At 39.0% G+C, this 13,319-nt stretch overlaps 1 protein-coding gene across 2 annotated transcripts in view; it reads right to left on the reverse strand.

Annotated features, from left to right (window-relative positions):
• Positions 1–13,319, reverse strand: part of galt (galactose-1-phosphate uridylyltransferase) — a 132,940-nt gene that overhangs the window by 98,532 nt on the left and 21,089 nt on the right. For both annotated transcript variants that reach the window (XM_053645987.1, XM_053645986.1), the window contains exons 2-5: positions 10,660–10,829; positions 8,205–8,280; positions 6,252–6,300; positions 1,022–1,151 (exon numbers count right to left, since the gene is read on the reverse strand). In XM_053645987.1, the coding sequence (XP_053501962.1) occupies positions 1,022–1,151; positions 6,252–6,300; positions 8,205–8,280; positions 10,660–10,767 (363 nt within the window). In that variant the 5' untranslated portion in view covers positions 10,768–10,829. The remainder of the gene's footprint in view (positions 1–1,021; positions 1,152–6,251; positions 6,301–8,204; positions 8,281–10,659; positions 10,830–13,319) is intronic.

The raw sequence follows: 13,319 nt of genomic DNA on the forward strand, positions 1-13,319 counted from the left end.
AGCGACTGTTTTTATGTTTTGTGATAGTTGTTCATGAGTCCCTTGTTTGTCCTGAGCTGCCTGGACATTCTGTTTTTCCAGCATCTTCCGCATAATTGACCCATTTCCAACAATGGCTATATGATGTTGAGATCCATCTTTTCACACTTGATGGACCCATACAGAACGATTACAAAAGGTGCAAACATTCACTGATGCTCAAGAAGGCAATACACTATATTAACATCCAGGGGGGTGTAAACTTTTGAACAAGATGATCGGTGTAAACTTATTTTGTTTTAAGAGCCGTTTTGTACTGCCGTTCAGAAGCGACATAAGATATTGATAGAAGGTTCCCAGAAGACAAAATAATAACAATATACACCAATCCTCCTGTTCAAAAGTTTACACACCCCTGGCTCTTAATGTATCATGTTGCCATCTTGAGAATCAATGAATGTTTGATGTTTGTAAAACTGCTTTGGAAAAATGTTTGTAAAAGAACAAAATGCAATTTTTATGATCTCTCTCTCTCTCTCTTTTTTTTTTTTTAATTATTAACATTTTGCAGATTCTGCAAGGTGCATGTAAACTTATGACCTCAACTGTGGAAGGAATTAATGAATGAAAACTGTAATTAATTAATGAAAAACTGTAGTAAAAAAAAAAAAAAGAGAGAGATCAATTTTCCATCCATTTTCTATACCGCTTATCCTACAGGGTTGCGGGGGAGTCTGGAGCCTATCCCAGGGAGCATGGGACACAAGGCAGGGTATGTTTTTTGAATATTTTTTAAATAAAAATTCACTCTCAGTGACTCTAAATTGTTGCGCTATAAAAGAAATAAATGTGCTGTTATTGGAAAGTAATCAACTTAAAGGTGGTAACGGTAACTCCACTTCATGTTGTACAGCATCACGCCATCCTCCAGTTGACTATTTTCCTATAACTGCACACTTCAGCTTGTTTTGTTCCTTACATAAAGTTCTAACCCCTAGAACTAACCCTAACGTTAACCATCAGTTTCAGACTAGCTTCTTACCTGCACCCATGGATAGGTGGGGCCTAGCTCCTGAATCAGCTCCGCCCACTTGTCAATCACCTTGCGGATCTCTCCAGGCTGCATCAAGGGGAGAGTGATGTCCGACCACGGATGGAAGCACATGACCTTACTTAGAGTGCAAAAAAAAAAGGCAGATAAATAATATATCTTAAAACTTAAGCTCATTTTTATCTTTTATCATTTTTATTGAGTCGTTTCATATTAATATTCAAAATATTAAAGCAAAACAAAGCAAGTCCATACATTGAGACAATTCTTCAATTAGAACAAAAAGAAATGGCACCCTATAAAAGGAGGGTGAGATAGTGTGTGTCTGTGAGAGCTCGCACGCTGCCGTGGCTGAGCTGCATTACTGCATTCCAAATTTAGGAGACATGCTTTCAGTATTTAGTCGTCATTTTGACAGCTCTGAGAGCTTCGCCTTACATTTTATGGCTGCCTCAGACACAAATCTTTACCGCTGATTGGCATTTATTCAGAAAACATTTGTAAATCTGGCAGGAGTTATTTTGTTCAAAAAGACTGATAAATGAAGCCCACTATAGCACCATTCTCACTATTTTGCATGGCGTTCATATATAGATACTGACTGCCTTGACATGCACAAATTGTACATGATTTTACTGCATCCAAAACTGTAATCAGAAGCAAAAGTTGGCAAAAGAACATGAGCTTTGTGTGGAAGATTCAGGGAAGGTCAGGTCAGAGGAGGCTTTGCTGCACTAGCGCACTTCGGCTGGTGTACTAATTGGCTTCCAACACACACGTCTTTGATTCGGAGGAGCCTCTGGAGACTGAACGGTTCAAACCGATGTAGGGAAACACACAGCGGGTAATTTTAGCTGACGATATTATTCAAACCGAACGCTGGTAAAGTTTTACTTTGGTTTTGAGTTAGCAAAAGAGATGTTCGTTTACAAGTAAAAAGAGTGGACAGGGGGGCTTTAACAGACTCACAGCACCACCTAGTGGCAATACAAAGCGACAGCTTAGATTTCACAAAAGATTGGTATGTAGGACTGTATACAAATAACGGACGTTCAATTGGTCTCAGTTATCCCAAAGCTAAGGCTACTTGTCATGCCACTGTTCTACTGTTACATTACAAGTTTATTAAATTGACTTAAATTTGTTTACCTAAAGTCTGTCCTTGATTCTTATAGTACTTAGCATAGTTGATGTTCAATAAGGACTTTTGTCCAAACTGTCACATTTCATTGCCATTACCACCAAAAAATACATTAATTTTATAATATATATATATATTTATTAGTTGAAATTTTTTGCTTCTAAGACAAATATTAGTGGTTTTTGCTCATAACACGAAGTTTTACTTATCCACTTTATCCACTGTCAAAAATTACATCTTAATTCTACCAATATTTCAGGTGAGCTTGCGATTTTTCAAAATTACCGCAGATTTGAGCCAAGACGCGTCATGTGACATCATCACAACGCGCATTCGGCTAAAACCTTGTTTGATTCACGTACGTCGAACATGAGTACAGATAAAAGGTCTCATTCACTATCAAATACAGAGATTCTGAATGGAGGAACGGTCTCAGATCCCTTGCCATGTATTCTCCAACCTCACCGGGCATTACAGGAGAAGACTCAGAGCTGTAATCTTGGCAAAGTGAAGTAGCACAAAGTAATAACTAAAAGAGTGCCAATAATTGTTGCACACCTATATTTAACAAAGATTTATTTTTTTATAAACCTGGGTTGTGTTTGCAATTGTTTGATATCCATGAGAGCAGAGTATTTTTGTGAATTTTTTTTTAAACAAAAGATCAAAAGGTTAAACAATAGAAACAAATTTTCATAGCCTTCTTTGCTCATATTTGCCAAGGGTGCCAATATTAGTGGAGGGCACTGTATATATCATGATACGTATTGCGTACCATAGAAACACCTTTGGGAATCATGATATGATGCTTTTGTCATAACAAAATGAAAAATAAACATAAAATAAAAAGGCTTGGAAGGTTTTGGTTCCTGTGTTTTCCAGCACAAAAGTAGACCAGAAGACAAAATACAATATATACGTACACACAGGCACACATAAATTATATATATATATATATATATATATACACACATATATATATATATATATACATATATATATATATATACATATATATATATATACATATATATATACATATATATATATATATACATATATATACATATATATATATATATATATATATATATATATATATATATATATATATACACACACACACACACACACACACACACACACACACACACATCCATCCATCCATCTTCTACCGCTTACTCCTTCTTCAGGGTCACAGGGGAACCTGGAGCCAATCCCAGGGAGCATCGGGCACAAGGCTGGGTACACCCTGGACAGGGTGCCAATCCATCGCAGGGCACAATCACATACACACTCATACACCCATTCATACACTACGGACACTTTAGACACGCCAATCAGCCTACCATGCATGTCTTTGGACTGGGGGAGGAAACCGGAGTACCCGGAGGAAACCCCCGCAGCACGGGGAGAACTTGCAAACTCCGCACACACATGGCCCCGGCGGGAATCGAACCCTGGACCCTCGAGGTGTGAGGCGAACATGCTAAGCCAACCGTAAGCCCAGATATATATATATATATATATATATATATATATATATATATATATATATACACATATACACACACATACATACGTATACAGATCTTTTATAATCTTTTATAAATGAATACAGACAGCCATTTGTTCTGTATCCTTACTCCAGTAATAAAAGTCAGAATAACAACTTTATTAAGTTAAGAAACATAATAAAGTCACTCTTCTTCATAAAAGGGGACAAGATGACTAGCAGAATATCTCCCGTAGCACAACAGAGCCAGCGGGGACTTTTTCCTTTAATTTGTCGCTGATCTGTACATGTAGCACATATTATACAGTATATGGACTCTACAGGGCATGCTATACACCAGCCTACAGCGCATAAAGCAAGCCAATGTGAATAAACTATAAGCATAATTTTGTGGATGTTCTAGCAAACAACACCAGGCTCGTTCCACCTCATTAAGGAAGTACACCGCTGCCGTTATAAGTCATGACTCTATAACCTCTCGGTATTGATTTTCACTCTGATGTTGCAAATTAGAAAACACAAAAATCATTTAGCCTGGCCCTTTTCCTTTTGCTAGCGTCCTCTCTAGAGAGCAAGTGAGGATTTTGTGCTTCAGCACCGTTAGCTGGGCATTAACAAGCCGAGCGAGAAAGTTTTATTCACACCTCCATCACTAACGGACCTCGTTCTGCACACGGTCATCTCGCTGCGGCTGTTACAAAATACACCTGATGGAGCAAATATATCTAACAGTCAAATATGGTTCAAGATTAGATCTTTAATCTGTTTATTGGCGGGCATCCACCATACAAATCTTTACTATAGAAACGATAACCTACTACAACAAACACATAATATTATACCTGTGATTTTCCTTGTAGCTGGAACTCATAGCTGCTGCTACAGAAAGTAAATGAACACTTTCTGACCAATCAGCATCGATAATTCAACACTGCTGTTGTATAAATCACAACGCTGCACCGTACAGTACACTATATAGTAATCATGAACACTTCAAAATGTCACATTCAATGTGTTTCGACCTAGATGACAGCTTTCTTAGTTTACTTTTGAATCATTTGACTCAACAAAAAAAAAAAACAGATCAGTCACATGAAAAAAAAGAAAATACACCCCTATATTTATCACATCTTCAAATCCATAAAATTAGAATCAGGTATTGAAGACTGGGTGCCAGTGATTAGGACCTGCTCAGAGAGTACAGATGGAATCTGTCTTATTTATAACCCTCTCATATCTAGTGTCTGGTGTTCCCTTTGTTATTGAGGTGTGTGGTGTCATCATGCCAAGATCTAAAGAGTTCTGTAAGGCCTTTCAGAAAAAAGGTTGTGGATGCCTATGAGTCTGGCAAGGGATTTAAAAAGATCTCCAAATAGTTTGAACTACACCATTCCACTGTAAGGAAAATCATCTACAAATGGCGCAGATTTCAAAGGACTGCCAATTTGTCCAGGACTGGAGCAAATTCAGCACAAGAGCAGACCTTCTGATGCAAAATGAAGTCTCTAAGAACCCCAAATTTTAATCACAGGATCTGCTAGTAAGTCTTCCAACTGTTGGTGCCAAAGTGCATGCTTCTACAATCAGAAAGAGATTGCACAAATTTGACCTGCATGGGAGGCGTGACAGGAAAAAGCCTTTGCAAGACTACAGTTGAGCCAATAGGCAAAGACCACGCCTTTTGGAATAACGTGCTCTGGACAGACGAATCAAAGATAGAGTGTTTGGCGACAGTAACAGCAGACATGTTTGGCACAGACCAAAGACAGCTTTTCAGGAGAAGCACCTCATACAACTGTGAAGCACGGTGGTGGAAATGTTATGGTTTGGGGTTGCTTCACTGCCTCAGGGACTGGACAGTTTGCATTCACTGATTCAACTATGAATTCTGCATCATATCAAAGAGTGTTTGAAGATAATGTGAGGCCATCTGTCCGAAAGTTGAAGTTGAACCGAAAGTGGACCTTTCAACAGGATAATGATCCTAAGCACACTAGCAAATCCACCAAGGAATGGCTCAGAAAGAAGAGATGAAGGGTTATGGAATGACCTAGCTAAAGCCCAGATTTGAATCCCACTGAAATGTTGTGGGGAGATTTTTAAATGAGCAGTGCATGAGAAAACCCTCAAACATCTTCCAACTGAAAGAATTTTGCATGGAAGAGTGGTCAAAAATTCCAGCAAGCCTGGTGGACAATTATGCAAAACGCCTACAAGAAGTTATTTCTGCTAAAGGGGGCAGTACTAGCTTCTGAGGCCAATGGAGTACTTACTTTTTCCACAGAAGAATATCACATCTATTGATATTTCTGTTAATAAATGATTGAAAAAAGCTCATTTTCCTAGTGGTTTTGTTCAAGAATATCAACTTCTTCATTAATAGGCACTGTTTCAAAGATGATCAAATGTTTGCTTACCAAATATGTCTTAAAAAAAAAAAGCGGCAACAGTTTCCATGGGGTGTACTTATTTTTTCACATGACTGTAGCATTTTACCAATATAGTTATTTGGTTATACATATAAGGTTTATCGTTGTTATGTAAAGAGGATGAAGCTTTCTTACCAAACACCTCTTGCAGGTTTGGTCTGGAACAAAGGATGATGATCTGAACCTGTATAACACACACACACACACACACACACACACACACAGATGATGTTCACTTCTTTTCAATTCTATTTTTATATGATTATATGATTTATGAATGAGCTATACACAATATGAACAAGCCAGAGTAAAGACATTAAAATCCAGTCAAAGTGGCCATATAATGAAATAAAATACAGTACATGCTACACTGCCTGTCATAATTATTAAAGACATCATCTGGACTTCACCTGAGACCATGGTAACGTGCTACATGTTAACAATTACCATTGATTCTATAGTAACAACTAACACAGGGACTTATTGTAGATGCTCCACGTAAACGGATATCCATTCTTTTCTTTCTCTTATTAACTTCTTGATAGAGAGAAAAAAAAAAAAAGAGAGTCTGGTCAGGGAACAATTTTTGATATCTGCGACAGTGCAAGTGATCAAAACTTAACAACATTACATGTAACATTACATAAATTGATAAAAATATAATGTGTTGTTCTTTAATAAATAAAAAATTGCTGTGGTATAAGAGGAATAAAACACTTCAAGACATGCTGCGGGTCTGTAAGATCATGTATGCGGAAGTGGGCGGATAGCGCTATCCTCCGAGTGTGTTACGTTGCCCTGTGATGCAGCATGAGCAGCTGTTTGGAAAAAGATGCCATCGACTAACTTCACATGTCTTGGCAGGTGAGCAACTCGGGGAGGGGACAAAAAAAAGATATCAAAAATTATCAACAATTGTGAGGGAAATTATTCATTTTTACTTTGTAATAGTTTTGTTCTTGTTCTGTTCATGTTCATCAGAGGATAACGTCAAAGAAGGTCATGTCATGTCGTTTAGATTAGTACAGAATGTTTACCTGTTTACAGAGACACAAAATGTTTTTCTGTTAAGGGTTCGAACCTGAAACAAAGCCTGTTTGAACTGCATCAAACTGCTCCTTATTGGTACATAGAAACGTATCGTGCCCTGCGCTTCATATTATATATATACACAAACATAGATACATATTATATATTAGATGTTCAGCACAAGACCTCGGAGTGCTTTCATTATTCTATCCTGCATTCTTCTATCCTGTATTCATCCTTCTGTAATAAACTTTTTCACCCGAGAAGACGAGTCTGCGAGTGTTGTCTAGTTTCCACGATACGATACTGCAGAAAAGATCACTGATCACGATATCAATATTATACTGTCATTATCGCCCAGCCCTAATTACAGTCCCCTCTGAAACTACTAGAACAGCAAGGCCAATTCATTTGTTTGTGCTGTAGACTGAAGACATTTGGGTTTGAGATCAAAATATGAATATGATAAGAGAGTTTAGAATTTCAGCTGTTATTTCTTGGTATTTATATGCAGATGTGTCAAACAACATAGCACATTTTGTATCAGACCACCCAATTTGCAGGCGAGCAAAAATATTGGAACATGTGACTGACAGGTGTTTCTTGCTACCCAGGTGTGTCCTATTAGATTCACTGTCTAATCAATAAATAGCTCTGAACGTCTACTCTTGGTTTTATCCTACAGTTTCACCTGTGAAGACTTGATTTAATTGTCATTTTAATTTCCTTCAAGACTTATCTGTTCCTATATTTTTGCTCGCCTAAAAAAAAAAAAAATGGGTGGTCTGATACAAAAGCTTCTATGTTTTATGTTGTTCAACACATCTAGGTGTAAAAATCGGGAAATAATCAAACAAGCTGAAATCCTAAACTCTCGTCTCGTATCCATCTTTTGAGCTCAAACCCAAATGTCTTTGGTGTGTAGCACAAAGAAATGAATTGGCCTTGCTGTTCCAATAGTTTCGGAGGGAACTGTACAGTACGTGTTGATTGTCCGTCATGTCCTACAGCTCACCTGTAATAACCCTGATCATGTATCTAAAGCAGCAAACACTTTACCAGGATCTGGAGCATCTGGTTGCAGTGCAGGGAAATCATTATCAAAGAGGAAAGTGCTGTCGTAATCAGGATTCACCTAGATGGAATGATTGGGAGAAAAAAAAAAAAAAAAAGATCAGTAAAGATTATGTAGACTGCGGTTGAATTTCAAGTTTAACGCCAAGTTTAATGTAATAATTTGCTTGTGATCACCAAAAATATTTCACCCCTATGTTTCAGGAAACTACTGGGAGATGCAAGAACATCGAACACTTTTTTTAATAAATAAATAAATAAGGTGAAATGATTCATAGTTGTACAAGGACGGGTGAAGACAGTAAAGAAAGGAAAAGAGAAATCATTATTTCCTTGCTTAGAGGACATTTTGTAATGAATGCAAAGACATTAGTTTCCACAGCAAGCTGGATTTTTTTTTTTTAACACTTCAATAAAGGTACCCATAATGCTCAAGGCTAAACTTTCATAAGACACTAAAAATCGCTCGAGTAGCAAAAGTCTTTACAAAGCGACACATGCAGAGACAATGAAGAGGAAAAGCTGAATCTGGATATAATAATCTGCATTTCAAGCACTTTAAAATATAGAAGAAACTGAAGGCTAAAACCAAGCGTAGATCCATCAATCCATGCATTTTCTATACAGCTTATCCGTCAGTGTCACGGGGAACAAGCCTATCCCAGGGAGCATCGGGGAGAAGGCAGTGTACACCCTGGACAGGGTGCCAATCCATCGCAGGGCACAATCACATACACATTCATACACTACGGACACTTTGGACATGCCAATCCACCTACCATGTATGTATTTGGACTGGGGGAGGAAACTGGAGTACGGGGAGGAAACCCCCGCAGCACGGGGAGAACATGCAAACTCCACAGCGGCGGGAATTGAACCCACTAAGTCACTGTGCGCCCTTCCAAGCGTAGATGTTCAGAGCTATTTATTGTTGAAACAATCAATCTAACAGGGTAGCAAGAAATACCTGTCACACTGTGCTATGTTCTATGTCATGTAACACATCTACATATAAATACCAGGAAATAACAGCTGAAATTCTGAACTCTCTTCTCATATTCATCTTTTGATCTCAAACACAAATGTCTTCAATGTACAGCGAAAACAAATTAATTGGCCTTGCTGTTCCAATAGTTTCGTAAGGGACTGTACTTAACCACGGTGGGACGTAACCATGATAACAAGCATAATTAGCAGTTTAGGTCATATCTGTATTTACACTTCACTAGGACTGTTGCAGTTTAACTAATCAATTTCATTATACATAATGTGATTATTTACAGGCTACGGTGCATGAGAATGTGACAAGTACAGAACAACATAACACCCGCCGAGACGCAACCTTGATATGCGTTAGTGTGTGTGTGTGTGTGTGTGTGTGCGTGCATGTTTTCAGCTGTAGACAGTAAGTAGACAAGCAAGATAGCAATATATTGCTTGTAATAATATGTCAGAATATAATGAACTTGCGAGAGTAAACCAGTGTTTCTCAACCAGGGCTCCGCTGCCCCCTTGTGGTCCGTGGCATACTAACAGACGTTAAGTGGGATTGTTTCTAAAAAATATTTTAAATTGTGTACAAGTGGTACTTTTGTTCAATATTTCAAAATATACTTTAAATACATTTTTACTCCCTTTCTATTTAATTATTTCATTTAATTTACACCCTATGTTTAAACATTTGACGGTGAAAATTAGGTTTCATTGTGACAAAAGGCTAATTAAACAAAGAAACATATCTGTTGATTGTATAAGTATTTACACCCCTGAGGGAAGAAGTACCTGGACTCCATTCAACTACAGCACTGTCTTTCGGACGAGACGTTAAACCGATGTCCTGACTCCTTGTGGTCGTTAAAAATCCCAGGACACTTCTCGTAAAAGAGTAGGGGTATAACAACGGTGTCCTGGTGAAATTACAACACTGGCCCTTATCTATCATGGCCCCCTAATAATCTCCATCTGTGACTTGGCTACATCACTCTACGCACTATGGCTGCCGTCGCATCATCCAGGTGGATGCTACACACTGGTGGTGGTTGAGAAGATTTCCCCCATAAAATGGAAAGCACTTTGAGTGCCTAGAAAAGTTCTATATAAATCTAAGGAATTATTATAATTATTATATTATTATTATTATATAAATAATTATGTGACTTCTGACGTCAACTAATTTAGGGGTTTCACAGCAGCGGGGATGAATATGAGCTCACAGGGGTCTTACGCACTTACATCTTTTACATTTTTTGTTTTGTTCGTAAATAATTTTGCAAATTATACTCACTGGCCACTTTAATACGAACACAATCAGAATCAAAGAATTCAACAGCGCTGTGGTATAAGTATAAAGTTAATGGCACCTTCAGGCACGTCTTTCAGCATTTCCATGCCACACTGAAGTGTAGCTGTTTATGATGAATGATGTTTACGAGAATCTCACCTCGCCATTGGCTCTGGTGCTCCTGGGACAGAGGGGATTGTTGTGGTCATGACGAGGGACGTTGTCTTCTGGTACTTTCTCCACCTGCCCCTTCCACGGCCGTTTCATCCGATGGGCTGAGACCAGAACCCAGGAATCACGCAGCGGGTTGTACCTCAGATGCTGGTGCTCTGAGACAACAAGTCATAAAAGCTTATGGAACCGGAATAGATTAGCAACCAGTGACGGCTTGTCATGATGATAGGCTAAAAATCTAAAAAACTATATATACACGCACACTTTAAGGAAGATAGACAGCGCTATTCACGTTGTCTAATTTTTTAAAGCATATCAAGAGCATAATCCTCAGCTGGGTTCATGACGTTTAATCTGAATACCAAACACGGTAATCAGTAAAGTTGGAACCTTTTTGCTCAAACCAAAAAATCACTAAACTTAAGATTCGGTCATCTGTCATTCTGTGTAATCTGTACCTTCTTTGGGGAATGTGTGCTTCGTATATCTACTTTCTGAGGCATTCTGAGGGACAAAAGGATGCTAGATTCAACTTCATTCAACTTCGTTACACATACGACTGCATTTCACAGGCGCCTTCTCAATTACTACTGATGACGTGTTAAATATACACCCGAACGGAGAGCAAATCTAGGGGGTGTTTGACTCTGTGTAATCAACCTGACAGGACTGTCACTGACTGGCTGAGTGAAGCTAAAGTCTGGGTTAGAAAGGAATCAGCCCCAGCCTCGTTTACTTCTTTATACCATTATGAGTGTTATTTTGTGACCAGTGGTGGCGCTGTTGTACCTGGTAACACAAAAATCCAAAAATAATCCACCTTCAAACATTTGTTAATGTCCCCGTGTAAGTGTTCAACAGAAGCCGTAAAAGGACATGCATTACGATTTTTTTCGTTCTCGTTTTCTCGTGATCTCCACATAACAAAAGTCATTTTCTCGCGATATAATGAGCATTTATTGGTCACATATACATTACAGCAGAGTGAATTTTTTTTTTCTTCATATATCCCAGCATGTTAAGAGACTGGGGTCAGAGCACAGGGTGCACAGGTAACCCTCTCTCCTCCTTCAAGGCCTCCTCCTTAAAGGCCTTGCTCAAGGACCCAACAGTGCTGGGGCTTGAACCCCCGACCTTCCGATCAGTAACCCATGGCCTTAACCGTCAAGCCACCAACGCCACAAAAATAACAATGGATGCAGCAAAAGCTTAACGCAATCCCGCAGCAACATGGATGAGCAAAATCGTTTTTACTTTGATCAGGGACTCACTCAAGCTGAAATAGCTCCATATATAACTTCCACATTAGTGTCTGACACTTGAGAAGGAGACACCCCTCCCTCTTAATGTGTCAATAAAGTCCATCTCTACAGCAGCCACTTATTAAATGCATGATGGCAAAGACAGTAAAATGCATGCAACACCAGTCCAGTTTCCAAGGCACAATATTTTCTCATGATAAAATTACATCATGGGAAAACAGCTTTTTGTTATTTCAAGACCATGACAAAAGAAGAAAGGAAAAAAAATGTATGGTATATTACGGCTTACACACAGTGGGGGGGGCAGAGTGATTGCAAAAGACCTGCAGCGAGACTTGGTGGCAACAGGCACTGAGGTTTCAGTGAGTACAGTAAGGCGCGTACTAAATGCAGAATGTTTCCATGCCAGATCTCCAAGATGTACACCACTACTGACCCAAAAGCACAAGAAAAGTCGCTCAAAATCATATAAATAAGCCACAGAAGTTTTGGGATTCTGTTCTGTGGAGCGATGAAACAAAACTGGAACTTTTCGGCACGATGGATCGGCGGTATGTCTGGAGGAAGAAGAATGAAGAACGAACACTCTGTCCACAATCAAGCATGGTGGTGGCTCGGTGATGCTCTGGGGCTGCTTTGCATCCTCTGGCACTGGAAACCTGCAGCATGTGTAAGACAAGATGGATTCATTGAAGTATCAGGAAATCCTAGGAGAAAACCTCATGCCGTCTGTGAGGAAGCTGAAGCTTGGGACGTCATTGGACCAAGCATACCTCAAATTCCACCAAGTCCTGGTTGCAGAAGAAGTCCTGGAAGAATCTACAGGGCCATCACGGACACCTGAATTGAACCCCATAGAAAATCTCTGGAGGGATTTGAAGAAGGTGGTTGCAGCACGCAAACCCAGGAATATTACTGAACTGGAGGCCATTGCTCATGAGGAGTGGGCTATGATTCCTCGGGAACACTGCCAGAAGCTCTGCATCTCATTTGCAGCAGGTCATAACAGCAAAAGGGTGTCTACTAAGTACTAAAGATACTTGTCATGAAGGGGTTGAATAATTTTGAAACTGGAGAAATCATTATAAGTTGCATTCTCAGCTGAATTTGGGGAAACCCCTACCCTGGAATATTTGGACTCCAGTCATGGTATAAAAGATCCCAAGACATGAACTTGTTTAAATGGTAGATTTGGTGAATTACAGGCTATTTACTGGAATCAGACAGTAAGGCGAGCAAAGCAAAAGGTTCATTTAGTCTGTTTGGGGGGAAAGAGGCTATTTGGATTATTTATAGCATACAAAAATTTTTAAAAATCCAGATTTAGTCCAAATGCAGAACTTTAATCAGGTGACTTGTCACGAGATGACATGTCAACAGTGT

This window comes from Ictalurus furcatus, chromosome 16 (assembly GCF_023375685.1).
Source record: "Ictalurus furcatus strain D&B chromosome 16, Billie_1.0, whole genome shotgun sequence".
Lineage (NCBI taxonomy): Eukaryota > Metazoa > Chordata > Actinopteri > Siluriformes > Ictaluridae > Ictalurus > Ictalurus furcatus.